Source organism: Panthera tigris, chromosome A3, assembly GCF_018350195.1.
Source record: "Panthera tigris isolate Pti1 chromosome A3, P.tigris_Pti1_mat1.1, whole genome shotgun sequence".
Taxonomy (NCBI): Eukaryota; Metazoa; Chordata; class Mammalia; order Carnivora; family Felidae; genus Panthera; species Panthera tigris.
The window spans coordinates 16,116,796-16,132,705 of record NC_056662.1 but is presented as its reverse complement, the minus strand read 5'-3'; the positions used below and the strand labels follow the sequence as shown (position 1 = coordinate 16,132,705).

General features: G+C 48.6%; 1 protein-coding gene across 6 annotated transcripts in view; it reads left to right on the top strand.

Moving 5' to 3' along the window:
- HNF4A (hepatocyte nuclear factor 4 alpha) overlaps positions 1-4,158 on the top strand; it is a 56,883-nt gene extending 52,725 nt beyond the window's left edge. For 4 of the 6 annotated variants that reach the window (XM_042980340.1, XM_042980341.1, XM_015535532.2 and 1 more), the window contains exons 9-10: positions 1,477-1,629; positions 2,724-4,158. In XM_042980340.1, coding sequence (XP_042836274.1) covers positions 1,477-1,629; positions 2,724-2,866 — 296 coding nt within the window. In that variant the 3' untranslated portion in view covers positions 2,867-4,158. The remainder of the gene's footprint in view (positions 1-1,476; positions 1,630-2,723) is intronic. The other 2 variants (XM_015535534.2, XM_015535533.2) reach the window with 1 other exon arrangement.
- Positions 4,159-15,910: the final 11,752 nt, after the last annotated feature.

Genomic DNA, 15,910 nt, shown 5'->3' with positions numbered 1-15,910 from the left:
TAGACTTCAACAAAGCTGGAGATGACTGTAGGTATCCAAGGGCAATTATCAGGAGGAAGTTGCATGTTTGATTCTGTTGCTCAAGCACAAGTGCAAAGCTCTGGAGGGAAGACAGCTTCATGGTGCTCCAGCAGTTGGGGGCCATGGTGATAGATACTGAAAAGTGGGCATCAGGGAATTGACAGATTTAGCCGGGCTGAAGAGTTTTTGCAGTGATGGTACAAGACGAAGTGGGCTGGGAGGCTAGGAAGCAGGATCTGAGTGAGGGTGCTTGAACTCAGGATTTTGGAAGTGATGTGGTTACTAGTGATGGCTTGGCCGAGGGCCACCTGGGCCTATATTTGGGACTGGATCATTCTTTTTTGTGGGGGCTGTCATGTACCCTGTTCGGCCACATTCCTGGCCCGCTACCCCTGAGATGCCAGTAGCACTCCTCAGCAGCACAGCCAAAAACATCTTCAGATATTATCAAATGTCCCCTGAGGGCCCCAGATCTCCCCCAGTTGAGAACTACTGTCAGATGATAACTCATTTCATTTTCACTTTGACCCTGTGAATTATGGATCGAGTGTCATCGAGATCCGGGTCAGGACGGGGGCGCCTGACCGACTCGGTCGGCAGAGCCTATGACTCTTGATCTTGGAGTTGTGATCTTGAGCCCCATGTTGGGTGTAGAGATCACTTAAAAATAAAATCTTTAAAAAAAAAAATAGGATCAAGATGGAGCTTGTGCTCTGTTGGGAGATAACAGGGCCCTGTAATCTCATCTGGTTGTAGAATGGGACAATAATGATAATGATATCCACCTTATAGGACTGTTATGAGGGTTAAATTATTTTAAACATGAAAAGTGCTGTGAAACAGTACCTGGCACGTATTAGATGCTCAATAATTGATAGCTATCATGGAGACAGTATACTTTAGAGGTCTCTTGCAAGCCCTAAAATCCCACCATTGTCACACCAGTGACCACAGCCATTACCAAACCAACCTATACCTTATATGGTATTATAAGAGCAAAAGCATAGAAATAGGGAAGTACAGGGAACACTCAGGTGCTATAAGTAGGTTTGGCTGAAGCAGAGGCTATCGGGGGGACAAGGCTAAAGGTGAGTTGGCACTAAATTCTTGAAGGACTTGCATGCCAAGGAGATTTGAGGGCCATTGGTTAAATCTCTTATATTAATAGTTAACCAATACACTATTCATTATAATATTTTGATCTCACAGCTTCCTTACACGCTCCTTCTTTCTTTCAACTTCTGTTCTCTTGGTTTGTTGGGTCTTCTCAGTACCCTCATGAAACCTATGGATAGGAGTGGTAAGCCCCAGCTTACTAATCCAGAAGTGGGTAGCCAACAGGCAATGTCAGTATTGAATGAACAGGTTTATTGGCCACACCTGAAGATGTACCTCAAGGACCATGGTCTTTATCTCAGACTCTCCATCCTGATTGAGTCCCCTCTTTACCTGCAGGGTCCTCCAGTGATGCACCTCATGCCCATCATCCCCTGCACCCTCACCTGATGCAGGAACACATGGGCACGAACGTCATCGTTGCCAACACAATGCCCTCTCACCTCAGCAATGGACAGATGTGTGAGTGGCCCCGACCCAGGGGGCAGGCAGGTGGGCAACTTGAGCTCTACCCAGCAAGGGATGGGGTTGGGGGCCCAAGGGGGGAGCCAGGAGAAGGATGGGTCTAGAAGATGGGAACTGGGATACAGCAGTTCTCTGTGCTCCGGGGTAAGGAGTGAGGAGTGAGACTGGCCTTTTTTTAAGGCTGTTTTTTTCAGTGAGGTCCTTTACTCAGCGAGGTAATTAATAGCCTTTATTGAATGAAGCTGTCCTTGGGATGAGGGATCCATTGGATGAATACATCCATTGGGGCAAGAATTCCATTAGGTGATGTTGCCCATCAGGTAAAATTGTTCTTTGAAGTAAGACTGCCCAATAGGTAAGACTAGCCATTATACAATTGGATGAGACTACTCCTTGGGTGGGGATGTCCACTGGGGGCCATATATACATATATTTCATTCTGAGGTGAAATCTCAGAAGTGTGAGTTTGTCACTGGACAAAGTTCTTCAAAAAGTAAGATTATCATTGTGATGAGGAGGTCATCCACTAAAATGAGATTGCATTTCATTGAGATTGTTCTTTGGGAAAGTTGTCCATTGAATAAAGTTGGCCAAGTGGGTCATGGTCAAAGAAGTTAACTTCCAAATGTGTGATGCTGTGAGGCCAATTAGTTTCCATTATCCATCTACCTAAATATCAAAGAAATAGTATTTTTTGAGCCAGTTGGCCAGACCCTTGGGTCTCATCAACTGTTATCCCTTCTCTCCAAGAAAGGATATTATTGTCACATGTCCCATTGTCCTCAAACAAAGTCAGACTTGGGCCCTGGTCTGGGAGAAGCAGCCCAGATCTCCATGTTAAATGGTGGAGGAGATGGGTGTTGGTAGGACCTAGGCAAAAGGCTCTGACCACACCTGGCCCATCTGCAGCCTCCCAGACTCACCATACTTAGACTTTGTGATGTGGAACTCAGAAGGTTTGAATTTTAAGAGACCTTAGAGATTATCTAGTTTAATTCTCTCATTTTATAGAAGAGGGAACTATGTCTCAGAGTGGGGGAAGAACCTACTCAGGAGTCTTCATTTATTCCCCAAATGGCTGGAATTCTCAGCAGCCCCTGTCTGTCTCTCTGTCCTTCCAGCCACCCCTGAGACTCCACAGCCCTCACCACCAGGTGGCTCAGCGTCTGAGCCCTACAAGCTCCTGCCAGGAGCGATCGCCACGATTGTCAAGCCCCCCTCCGCCATCCCCCAGCCGACCATCACCAAGCAGGAAGTCATCTAGCAAGCCGCTGGGGGTCGGGGGCTCTGCCGGCCCCCCAGCCCCCTCAGAGAGCCCCGGTGGTCACTTGTTCACAGTGAAGGAAGCCGTGACAACAAGGCCAGTCTCAGGGCAGCAATGGAAAGGGCGAAGGGCCCAAGAACTTGGGCTGCGGGCCACATCCCATTGCTACCCTCCACCCCCTGCTCTGGATGATGGGGCTTTGACTTGGGGAGACCCCAGCTGGAAAATCCTCTGTTGCCTTGGACAACTCTTCTCTTGCCAAAGCCACTGCCTTCCCCTTCATCATACCTAACCCCAACTTCTTCACCCCCAAAGGACAACTCTCTGGAGATGACATGGGACCTTGCTTGGACATAGCTAGCTCCCTTTCCCCTCAGACTGGTACTTCTCTCCAAGTACTGTCCTAGTGCCCAGACACAAAACCCTTCAAGGCTGGGTCAGATCGGGGCCTCTGATCCCTCCCTGTCCTGCTGCCCCTGCCTGCAACGCTCCTCTCCACTTGCCACCGTCACCCACCTCAGCCATGCTAATTTCTCCACAGCCACCTCTCCAGAGGCTGAAGAAGACTTGCAGACAACCACCCGGTCATCCCAGGAGCATTTCTAAAGCCCTAGCTGGGCTAGGCACAGTGTAGGAGACTGTTGAGAAGGAAGACACCGTTCCACCTGTAACCCATGGCTCTTCCCTTCTTTGGGACTTCGGTGGGTACGGGGGTGATGCTCCCTACAGGCTGTCAACACCGAGAGGACAATCCAAGGTGGGCAACTGCAACAGGAACTTGGAGGGACTAGGGTGGTCAGAGAAAGCACCAAGAAAGGGGCAGACTGCATTAGGCCTTTAAGGAAGGGCTGGATTTCGGCTAGTGGAGCAGGTGAGACACAACATTCCAAAGTAGGGCAAACAGTCTGGGCGAGGACTCAGGTCAGAAGAAGGGCGTGGGGGGAAGGCAATGAAAAGACTGAGCTGTCTGGAGAAGCCTGGGGGCCTTGAACCCTAGACTGAGGCACTGAGACGTGGGCTCCTCGGCCATGACTAGCCGGGAGGATGTGCGGCGGGTCGGAAGGGAGCGGGCAGGCCAGATGGGGGCTGGTGATGCATGTAATGCGGGTGAGAAGGAAGACACCTGGAGAAGGCGGTGAAGATGGGTGGGTGCACGCGGCTCAGAAGGGTGTCAGGGAGGAATTGCCCCCCCCCAGGGCCCGTCTCAGACTCTGCCTCATTCCTGGCGCTGTGTTAAGTGCAGCACATGCATCGTCTCTTTCATTGTTACCGAAGATGAAGTTGAGATCTAAGTGGTTAAGTGACTTTTCTGGAACCCCCAGTTCGTAAATGGCTGAGTCAGGATTTGATCCTGTATCTTCCTGGATCAGAACAGGAGCTCTTGACCACGGTGACTAAAAGGGCCCTTCTGTCCTCACCGTGATCCAGTTTGAGGGGCTTCCTGCCCCTGTCGCCAACCTCAGAAGCCAAAGTCTTATTCTTCCCAGGGGCCCCACCGATGCCCAGGACTAAGATTGGCTTGGAGCTACACTAATATCTAATCAGGGTCCAGCATCCTGTTTGCTGATGAAAAGGAGAAGTTATAATTGTTGGACTCCTTTTTCTCTCCTCACTCCCCAAGTCCAGGGCGGGTGTCAGGGGTCTGGCTCTTGGGAGATGGACCAATGTGGCCTGGCCATCTGGGAGCGGGATGGTTTGGGGGTGGTTCAAGGGAGGGATGAGAAGGCCTGGGTTTGAGCACATTTGAGAAACATTAAGCCCCAAGATGGAACAGTCAGCATGTCATGTGGAATTTTGGAGGCTTTGGGAAAATTCTGCAAAATGCCACTTAGCCAGTGGGAAGGAAAGAGATGGGTCCTGTGGCTGGCACTGTGCTTAGGTAGGAGAGTGAACAGTTAGACTGGCTACCTACCCCCACCCCAGGCTGACCCTTCTGAGTGGATGGGGGAGCAGGACTCCAGTGCCCCCAAATTCCACCACTGGTGATGGCTCCTTTTTGTGAAAGAGGCATGAGGGGTTCGAGGGCAACATGTCCAAGGGAAACCTCTACATCTCCAGTGGTCCCAGGAGCAGCCTACCCAAGCCACCAAGTCAAGTCCCTGGTGCCAGAGAGACTGCTCCCTACTCAGAGCTCTCAAGTCTTCCCCAGCCCCTCTCTCTCTGGGTCCCCAGAAATTCCAGCCAGGGAGCTCAGACTCATCTGGGACAAGGTGAGGAAGCTGGAACTATTCTGTCATTGCGGTCATTCACACTCTTTGCTCCTCTGCCCCCCAAAGTCGCTCGGGCCTCTGTCATAGGAGTGAATCGAGTTAAGAGTTTTCCACAGGATGGAGTTGGAGTAGCAGTGGCTTTTAATAGTAGCAAAATCTTCTGGGTCAGGGGTTCAGTCCTTAGCCCCAATTAACCCTGCCAGCAGGAGAAATCCATTCCATTTAGATAATTTTACTGTAACGTGGGAAGCACAAAACAAAGAGCAGTTTGCTTTTCTGATTCTGAGGACATGGCATTGAAAAATCCCTCTCTCTCACTCTCTTCTCTCTCTCTCTCTCTCTCTCTCTCTCTCTCTCTCTCTCTCCCTCTCCCCCCCCCTCTTCTTCTCTCTCTGCCACTTGAGTTCTGGTCCTAAACAATGAAATCTGAAGGACTAAATAAACAAGGGTTGGGAGGGCAAGCATGGACCCTGAAGTTCCTTCCCTGAGACAGCCTCTTCTCCAGGCAGCTCTCAGAAGCTTCCAGAATCTGCATGATTCCCCGCAGAGTAGACAGAGGAGAGGGTGGGAAATGGATGCTCCTAGATTTTTGTGATGACCAAGCCAATTGCTTTTGCCAAATTGTTCTGTGATTTGCCCTGATCGGGATGAATTGTGAAATTCACATCAAGCAATACTGGAAGCGGGCTGCTTCCTGTGGGTGTGAATGCCACCAGCCCCTGTGCTGACACCTGAGCCCCTGTCACTCTGCCGCCCAATGGGGCAGAGAAGCAAAAAAACATTTCTTACTCTTGTGTGTTTTAACAAAAGTTTATAAAGCAAAATAAATGACGCATATGTTTTCTAAGTCCTTGGACGGGTGTCCTTTCTACCTTTTCGGGTGTTAGAAATAAGGATGAGAATAGTCAGAGAGTTCTTTATGATATGCAAAATGTTTTTATATATATTAGTGCTTTTTTTTACATTATTGATTTTTAATCTCACATCAAGAGATAAGCAAGTTAGCATTATCAACAATAGCCAAACTATGGAGAGAGCCTAAATGTCCAACAACCAATGAATGGATAAAGAAGATGTGATATATATATATATATATATATATATACACACACACACACACACACACACACGTTATATGACATATATATTATATATGTCATATAACATAACATATAACATATATGACATATACATATATGTCATTGCAAATGGTAAGATCTCATTACATATTCCATTAAATGGAATATTACTCAGCCATCAAAAAGAATGAAATCTTGCCATTTGCAATGACGTGGATGGAGCTAGAATGCATTATGCTAAGCAAAATTAGTCAATCAGAGAAAGATAAATACCATATGATTTCACTCATATGTGGAATTTAAGAAACAGAACAGATGAACACATGGGAAGGAGGGAAGAGAAGGAAACAAACCACAAGAGTCTCTTAATAGAGAACATGGGTTGATGGAGGGAGGTGGGTGGGGGATGGGCTAGATTGGTGATGGGTACTAAGGAGGGCACTTGTTATGATGAGCCTTGGGTATTTTATGTAAGTGATGAATCACTGAATTCTACTCCTGAAACCAATATTGCACTGTCTGGTAACTAACTAGAATTAAATAAAAGAAAAAAGAGGTAAGCAAGTTGGACATTATTATCCCCAACCCCCTTTATAGATGAGAAAACTGAGGCTCAGGGGAAGTGATTTCCCTTGAGAGGTAGAAGTAGGAATCTAACTCGGATGCCTTGATTCCAAGTGCTTACTGTGTGGGGACAATGAAAGTCAAGCCTTCCTCTTGGAGAGGGGAGGGCTGAGCAGGGAGAGAGGGGAGGGCTGAGCGGGGAGAGAGGGGAGAGAGGGAAAGATCTGGAAGAATGGCAAGAGGGTCCAAGATGGAGCCCTAATCTGGGTCATTTCCAGGGACCTGGGCCTACTGCCAGCAACAGGGGATAAGAAGGCACGGGGAGATTTTGTAAAGTTGAGTTGTTTAAAAAAAGAATAAAGGTAAGGACACACTCAAGAATTTCTAGCCAGGTCTGTAGCCACCTTGGTCCTTCCCCTGATAAACCAGGCAGGTGGTCTCACACCTTGGCCACCACACACCACAACCTCATATGCAGTCGGGGTGTGCTGGAGAGCCAATTGTTAGCTTCTCCTCCCAACTCCATGTTTGGCAATGTGACGTTTACACCACAAGAACTTCAAGAGCTACAAATCAAGGCTTTACCCCTGGAGGGTCAGTTGCTACACATCACCAGCACATCAGGGCATTCAGGGATGGGAGTAGAGCATGCGGGGTGGCTGGACTGTGGATGCCCAGGCATGGGAATGCTCGAGGATGAGGGTGGAACAGGGTGACCCCGTCAGCTTCCCAAAGAAGGGTGTCAACGGTTCTGGGCTGGGAGTCACAGATCAATGTAACATTGGTCAGTTCACCCCTCTTTTCTGAGACTCATCTGTCAAATGGGAATGACAGCTCCCTTCAGGAGTGTTGTCAGGATTAAATTGAATGAGACCATAGTAATTGTACGAGCTGCTGGGTATGAGGTGCCCACCCACCAGGGGTTCAGTGAGAACTCTGTACCCAGACCCTTTCTAACAAGAAGCTAATCATTAAGTTCTCTGGCCTCAAGAGCACCCATTAGCTGCCTGCAGATCCATGGGGCCATTCCTGCCTTCCACTGTCCCTTCCTTCCACTCCTGAACTCCAGGAAATGTTTTCCCATAACATTGTAACAGAAGCCTTGTCCATGCCGCTGCCAGCATGGAGTGGGGGTTGGAGGCCAGAGGAGAAGCTACTGCGGTCCTAGAGTGTGCTTAATAAATCCATATCAAAACCATAAACCCTGGGCTGCCATAAATTCCTCTGGCCTTGGTTCCTCCACCTAATCAGCCCTTTGCCCCAGTTAATCACAAATCTCAGCGTGGGCGGCCAGAGCTTCACGTTTGATTTCCATTTCAGTTGCAAAACATCAGCTTGGGTGACAAACAGAAAATCCCATAATCTCCAGTATAGAGTTCCTGAAACCAAGATTCGGAGAGGCCAAGGAACTTGTCCTAAGGCCTAAGGCACACAGCTAGTGAGCAGCTGAGACAGAACTTGAATCCATGTGGCCTCACAGAGAGTTGGGAACTGGCCCCTCCTACAAAGGTTGCTTCCAAAGCCATGACACTAAAAGCTTTTTATCCCATTATTCCAAATGGCGCCCCATTGCTCAGAGTGGGGGTGAGAAGTGCAAGATGATAGGCTGCATGAGGATCCAAAGGGAGTTCCACGCTGTGTGAATGACCCATCGTCCCAAATTGGTGGGGATGCCCTACTTCCTCTTTCACAGAACCCAGATCACCTTTGGTCTACATTTCTTGCATCCGGGTGTCTTATGTAAACTCCCAAGACGTGGTCTAAGGGACCAGAATCCCAGTATCCCAAGCAGCTATTTGATGATAGTGAAACTAAAACCCAAATCCTGAGTCCAAGGACAACATTTGACTTCTTCCTCTTTTCCAGGCTTTGCTGGACATAATTTAATCCTCACAATAACCCCCTGAATTGAGCACTTTGTTATTCTTTTTCACAAATGAGGAAGGGACTTGCCCAAGGTCCATAACTGATATGACAGTGGAAATTCAAACTGCTGGTTGTCTGACTCCAGGGGCCACTGTGATGAAATCGAAGAGGACATTGATGACTCAGTCACTGCATGGTGGGCACAGAAATAGTCAATGGGCAAAGCCTTGTGCCAAAGCATCCTTGAACCAAGGGAGTGAGGGCAACAGGCAGTGAGATGATAGTTTGAGGGAGGGATTGCTGTGGTCTGGGAAAGGGATGGTGTGCTCTTGTAGGAGAGAGATTCAGGGGCTAGGAAGGTGGAGAAAAGACAGAAGTGCATTTGAGATCGAGAGAGAGCAGAACAATAAGTTGGGGCAAACAGCAGGAAGTGCACCCGTGGGTGGGAAGAAGGACAGGGACCCGTTTCCTAACCCCCAGTCACTGCACGTGCCACCTTGAGCTTCCCTGTACCCGAGTACCCCGTACATTCCCTTGCTGAATATTTGTATTTAAATCAATTGGTAAACATTCTCTTTACCCAGATCACTGACACAAGTGAGAAACCAGAACCACTTGCCATAAGTAGGAGGTGGCTGCAAAGGAAGAGTGAAAAGAAAGCAATTGTCCTAAAGTGCAACAGGAGAGGATTACCCAGGGGAAGCTCTGCTCGTTTTTCCTTCGAACAGGAAACGGACGAGTATTTAGGGAGATGTTAAAGTCATGTGCTGTCCAATGGAGACTTTCTCCAAAAAGGTTTCAGAAGGAAGTAAGACCTGTAAAGACACAGGCTTTGGGGACAGTGTCACTTAATGTTGTCATTATAACCCTAAAATCACTCAGCATGCCACTGTGTGATGCTATGTGGCTCATCCGTGCCAGGTGGTGGCGACCTCAAACCCTGGGCAACTGGAATTTCTTCTGCGGAAATGGGAAGCCACTGGAGATTGTGGCTCAGGGCAAGGCTGTGGCCAGATCTGTACTTTTTTAAATTGTTTATTTTTGAGAGAGTGGGGGAGGGGCAGAGAGAGAGGGACAGAGGATCTGAAGCGAAGCTGGCTCTGCGCTGACAGCAGAGAGTCCAATGCGGGGCTCCAGCCCACAAGCTGTGAGATCACGACCTGAGCCGAAGTCAGACGCTTAACTCACTGAGCCACCCAGGTGCCCCCAGATCTGTATTTTTAATTTTTTTTTAATGTTTATTTTTATTTTTGACAGAGACAGAGACAGAGCATGAGCGGGGGAGGGGCAGAGAGAGAGGGAGACACAGACTCGGAAGCAGGCTCCAGGCTCTGAGCCGTCAGCCCAGAGCCCGACGTGGGGCTCGAACTCACAGACTGTGAGATCGTGACCTGAGCCGAAGTCGGACGCTCAACCGACTGAGCCACCCAGGCGCCCCAGATCTGTATTTTTAAAGGATCATTCTGGTAGCTTCATGGAGGACAGACTGGAAGACTGTAGGCGAGGAGACCTGTGAAAACACTCATAGGTGGGACCAGGTGACAGATGGTGGCAGCAGAGATGGAGGGGAGGGAACCAATCCAAAAACTGCACGTCCACTCCTTCACTCACTCAACACACATTTCGTGGGTGCCTACTATGTGCTGTGCACAGGTGAGAGGACACAGTCCCCGACTCCGTGGGGTTAGCTTTCTAGGGGGAGCAGCAGACGGCGTTGGAGCGAATAAATAAACGAAGGTGATTTCAAATAGTCACATGTCAGACTGTGAAACAGACAGCTAAGTCCTTTCAAAGTAAAACAAGGTAGGGGTGTCTGGGTGGCTCGGTCATTTGGGTGTCCGACTCTTCAGCTTAGGTCGTGATCCCAGGGTTGTGGAGACGAGCCCCGTGTTGGGCTCCATGTGGAGCGTGGAGCCTGCTTAAGATTCTCTCTCCTTATGCCCCTCTCCCCTGCTAGTGCTCTCTCTCTCTCTCTCTCTCTCTGAAATAAAATTTTTAAAAAAGTAAAACCAGGTAATGTGAAAGTATCAGTATAAAATAAAAATAACAAAACAGTAATTTGAAAGGACTGGGAATGAGATAACATCAGACTGGGGGGTGAGGGAAGGCCTCCCTGAGAGGTGAATCTGCACCGAGGTCTGGAGGACTGTCTGCAGGACGCAGAGCTTGGGAGGGGTGGGGGGTAAGGGTGGGTAGGTACGGCAGGGATAAAAGCCCGAGTGGGAAGAAGCAGAGCATACTGGAGGATGAACAAAAAGGTCAGGGTGGCTGGAGAGGAGCAGGAGATGACATCTGAGAGGCGGGGGGCAGGACCAGGTGGGGCCTTCTAGGCCACGAGAAAGATTTTGGATTTTATCAAAATGGGAAGCTCTTAGAAGTTTTTTTTTTTTTTTAATTTTTTTTTAACGTTTATTTATTTTTGAGACAGAGAGAGACAGAGCATGAACGGGGGAGGGGCAGAGAGAGAGGGAGACACAGAACCGGAAGCAGGCTCCAGGCTCTGGGCCATCAGCCCAGAGCCCGACGTGGGGCTCGAACTCACGGACCGCGAGATCGTGACCTAAGCTGAAGTCGGACGCTTAACCGACTGAGCCACCCAGGCGCCCCTCTTAGAAGTTTTTTAATAGGAAGGTGATGCAATACGACTGTGTTCTTTTTTCTTTTTAAGCGTATTTATTTATTTATTTTGAGAGAGAGAGAGAGAGAGAGAGAGAGAGAGAGAGAATGAGCAGGGAGGGGCATAGAGAGAAGGAGAGAGAGAGAATCCCAAGCAGGCTCCACGCTGTCAGCACTGAGCCCAACCCAGGGCTCGATCTCACAGACAACAAGGTCATGACCTGAGCCGAAATCAAGTGTCGGACGCTTAACAGACTGAGCCACCCAGGCATCCTGACTGTGTTCTCAAAAGGTCACTCTCTGCTGTGTAAAAAAACAGACAATATAGAACAAGAGCGGAAGCAGAAAAGCCCAGAGGGGCTGTGTGCCATGGTCCGGGGGAAAGAGGACGCAGCCTGGACTACACAAGGTGTAGGGAGGAGTCTAAGGTGACCTCAAGCCCCTTGCCCCCTGGTCTATACACACTATGTCTCAATTATTCAATCAGACACTAATCTGGGCACTGCTGTGAAGGGATTTTGCAGATGTGATGGAGGTCCCAAACCAGCTGACTTTGTGATAGGGAGACCATCCTTGGTGGGCCTGCCCTAAACTGCTGAGCCCTTAAAAGGAGCTGCGCTCTTTCTGGAAAATGAAACGAGAGGCGTGAGAGGGATTTGAGGTGGGGGAAATTCTCCACGCCGGCTTTGAAGATGGAGGGGGCTCCACGGCAAAGAATGCAGGCACACTCTAGAAGTAGAGAGTAACCCCCAGCTGTCAGCCAGCGGGGAAACGGTGACCTCAGTCCTACAACCACGAAGAACTGAATTCAGGCAACAACCTGAATGAGCCTGGAAGGGGATCCTTCCCCACAGCCTTCAGGTAGGAACGCAGCTCAGCCCAGGTGGGAACGCAATCTTGACTTGGGCTGTGTGAGACCTTGGACAGAGAACTGTGCCATATGTCGTGCCCAGACTTACGACTGGACAGTGAGATAATAAATGAGTGCTGTTTCAAGACACTAAGTCTGGAATAATGTGTCACGCGGGACTGAGGATGAATACAGGTGGTGGCGGGGAGACGTGGCCAGGTTGGAATTCGGGAAGTGGCACCACCAAGGGCTTGCTAATGGGTGGGATGTGTGAAGGAAATAAGATACGTAGCTGTGGTACTGGTGGTCCTGATCATTGAAATGAGGAAGACTGGGGGGTTGCAGATTTGGGGAGCTGTCAAGTTGGGGAGCTATAGGTTTTTGGGAACTATAATTTTGGGGAGCGGCAGAATTGAGGACAGCTATAGATTTGGGAGGCTATACATTTGGTAGACTGTAGATTTGGGGGAACTGTAGATTTAGGAAGGTGTAGACTTGGGGCTATCGATTTGGGGGAGCTATAGAATTGGGGGGACTATATATTTGGGACTGCAGATTTAAGGACCTCTAGAATTGGGGGGCTGTAGATTTGGAGAACTATAGATTTAGGGAGCTATAGATTTAGGGAACTATAGATTTGGGAGGCTGTAGATCTGGGTTAGAAAACAGAGTTCTGTTGGAGATGTTTTGTTTGAGATGCCAATGACACATCCAAGGAATCGTTGGATATAAAAACCTAGAGTTCAGGGCAAAGTTGGGCTGGCGAGAAGTCCAAGTCGTAAGCATAGATGTAATTTAAAAGCCAAGTGGGAATATTGCTCAGTAAGAAAAAGGAGCAAACGGGTGATACGAGCAAACTGGATCTCAAATGCATCATTCTGAGTGTAAGAAGTCAGGCCCCAAAGTCTACACACAATAGAATCCCATCTATATGATATTCTGGAAAAGACAAAATTCTAGAGTCAGGGACTATGGTTGCTAGGCATAAGGGCTGGGGTGGAGGGTTGAATGAATAGGACGGGGCATAGAGGGAGGGGATTGGGTAATGAAAAGTTCTATTTCTCGACTCTGGTGGCAGTTACATGGCTGCACACACTCGGCAAAACTTGCCGAACGATACATGAGAGAGAGTTCAGTTTTAGAATATGGAAATTATACCTTATATAAAAAATGGAAGAAAAACAACCCCTTGTTGTTGGAACTCATTTGAAGAGGGAGTGTAGCCAGCAGCGATGCAGGGGAGGATTTCCCTCTGGACCACTCCACCATCCATGGTGAGGGAGAGGGATTCACGCAATGTTGGTTGCAGGCCTACTGCGTGCTAAGTGCACTGACAAGTTCATCGTCTGGTGGAACCACCTCATTGAGGCCGGGAGGCAGCTTAAATCGACTGTCCTTGTTGTACAGACGAGAGGAAGTGACTTGCCCTGGGTCCATACAGAGCATGTAATAGTGGCAAAATGAGATCCATACTGGGGTACCCCTGCAATCAGTTCCCTGTTTGTTGAATGAATGAATGAACAAATAAATATCACTGTGCTCCAGGTGCTGGAGGCATGACCACCAGGTTCAGGCTGAGGATATGAGAACACGGTATTTTTTAGAGAAGTCGGGGCCATAAAACTTGTTCCATTTCCCGACTTGTGCAACGCCCAGCCCCTCCCCCCGTGGCTCTGAAATTGCTCCCCGGCCTTGGGAAGGGCTCCCGGGCTTATCTCAGGGGGAGAGTGAAACTGTAAAAGCCTTTATGGCTTGAGATCATGTCTGGCAGGGGCAGTGATTGTTGCCATAAACCTGCACAGCCCTGTGAGGGCGATGCCCTGGGACAGTTGAGCAATGCCTAGGGACAGCCACTACCGAGCCGGGCACATGGGGCCTGTGGTCAAGACTTGTCACACGCTTACCATGTTTTATCCCCGCATAAACCCCGGGAGGTTGCAGTTATTGTGATATATTTCTAGGAAGCACCTTTTCCCCCTGAAATTAGGATGTGTCTGCAGGTCAATGGCATCCGGCAATCACTGTTGGTGAGGCCGGTGGCATTCATGACCTGGTTGGTTCTGGTCGTTACTTCCAGTGGCCTGGCTGGACAGCTACACACCCTGTATATTTCATCACAAACAATTTGAGGATCTTTGAGGAAGGGAGCTGAGTCCTGGTCGTTTCCCGAAAACCTTCCGTTGGCACCTTCTGATAAGAGCAAGAAAGCACCAGCATCCAGCTCGCAGAATAGGAGCAAGCAGTTCGAAGAAGATCCTAGAGTCCGCAGCGGGACATTCTTTCAAGAAATGTGTGATACAAGCTTTTCATGGTATGGAGGGTAACACTGTGTGAAAACCTATGGACAAGGAAGATTCCAAGGGGCAAAGTTATCTAGATGAGCTGGATGCTGACTGTGAGGAAGCTTTAGGAGTTCTCTAACTCATGTATCTCATTTATATCTTCCTTTGTATTTATGCACAAGGGTGACATGTGATTTGTAAAACAATCGAAGTAAGTCTCTGAGCTCTTTATTCGTTATAAAATTAAAAAAATCCTAAGTCATAAGAAAGCGTTATGTCACAATTTAATGGTCAGTGTGTTTTCCTTCTTAGTGGTATGCCGAATGCCAGTGTCTTTTACAACAGAAGCATCTTAGGTTAGATTCTACCCATTTCACAGATGGGAAAAACAAGGACACAGAGCACAGGGCATATAAGTGGTGGAGCCAGGATTCTCTTTGACAACAGACTATGCTCTTCCTGATACCCAAGTCTGTCTCAGCAACCCCAGCCTGACCAAGCCCGTGACCCCAACCTTCGGGCTCTCTCTAGGACTGTGGTGTATGTGCCCAACACAACCCCACTTTTAATCACCTGGTCTTGCTCCAAGAAGACTGGACTCTTGCCTCATTTTACAGATGAGGAAACGAAGGCCCAGAGAGGTTGCCTGACTCTCTCAAGGTCACACACAAGTCAATGTCAGGAAAGAGTCTGGAATCCAGGGCTCAAAATCCAGTATTCTTACCAGCCTCTCAGATTTCCTAGATCCAGAAAAGTCAGGCAGAGATGGGAGAGCAAGGCTCTCAAAGTGGGTCAAAAGAAAGGACAATTATGACAAGAAGGATTTCCGAGTTCTGAACACATAGCAAAATAACATAAAATGTCTTTACCTAGGTCTCGTTAATACCAACAAGTTCTGGGATAGCTGTGCGTAGAGGGGCGGCAGAAGCACTGTCTTGCTCAGAGGAGGGAACCAAACTACACCAGGCACCTCTTCCGTCCCTACCAGATCCGACCTCTCCCCCTTAAGACCCTCCAGTGGCTTCCCACCATCCCTAGAACAAAATTCAAACCCTTTACTGGGGCCCTCAGGCCCTGTATAACGTGGCTCCTGACCACCCCTCCAAAGTCATCTCCTACCACTCTGCCCCTCAGTCACTTGACTCCAGCCCCCTTCGCCTCCTCCCTGCTCCTCGACACACCAAACCTGTTCTCATTTCACAGGCTTTACCCTGACGTTCCTTTTTTTCTAGAACACTCACTCTTTCCCCAGCTCTTCCCCTGGCTGCTCCCTTCTAATGATTCGAGTCTCTGTTCAAATGTCACCTTTTGAAGAGGCCTTCCCCGACCAACTTAGCTAAATATAGAAGACTCTGAAGGCTATATGGTCTCTGTTGCAACTGCTTAAATCCGTTATAGTGTGAAAGCAGCCATAAACAATACATAAGTGAATGGGAGTGACTGTGTTCCAATAAAACTTTATTTACAAAAGCAGGCAGCAGGCTAGATTTGGCCAATGACCATTGTTTGCTGACCCCTACTTTAATTTATTGTCTTGTGTGATTTCCTTCATGCTTACAACTATATGAAAGTATCTA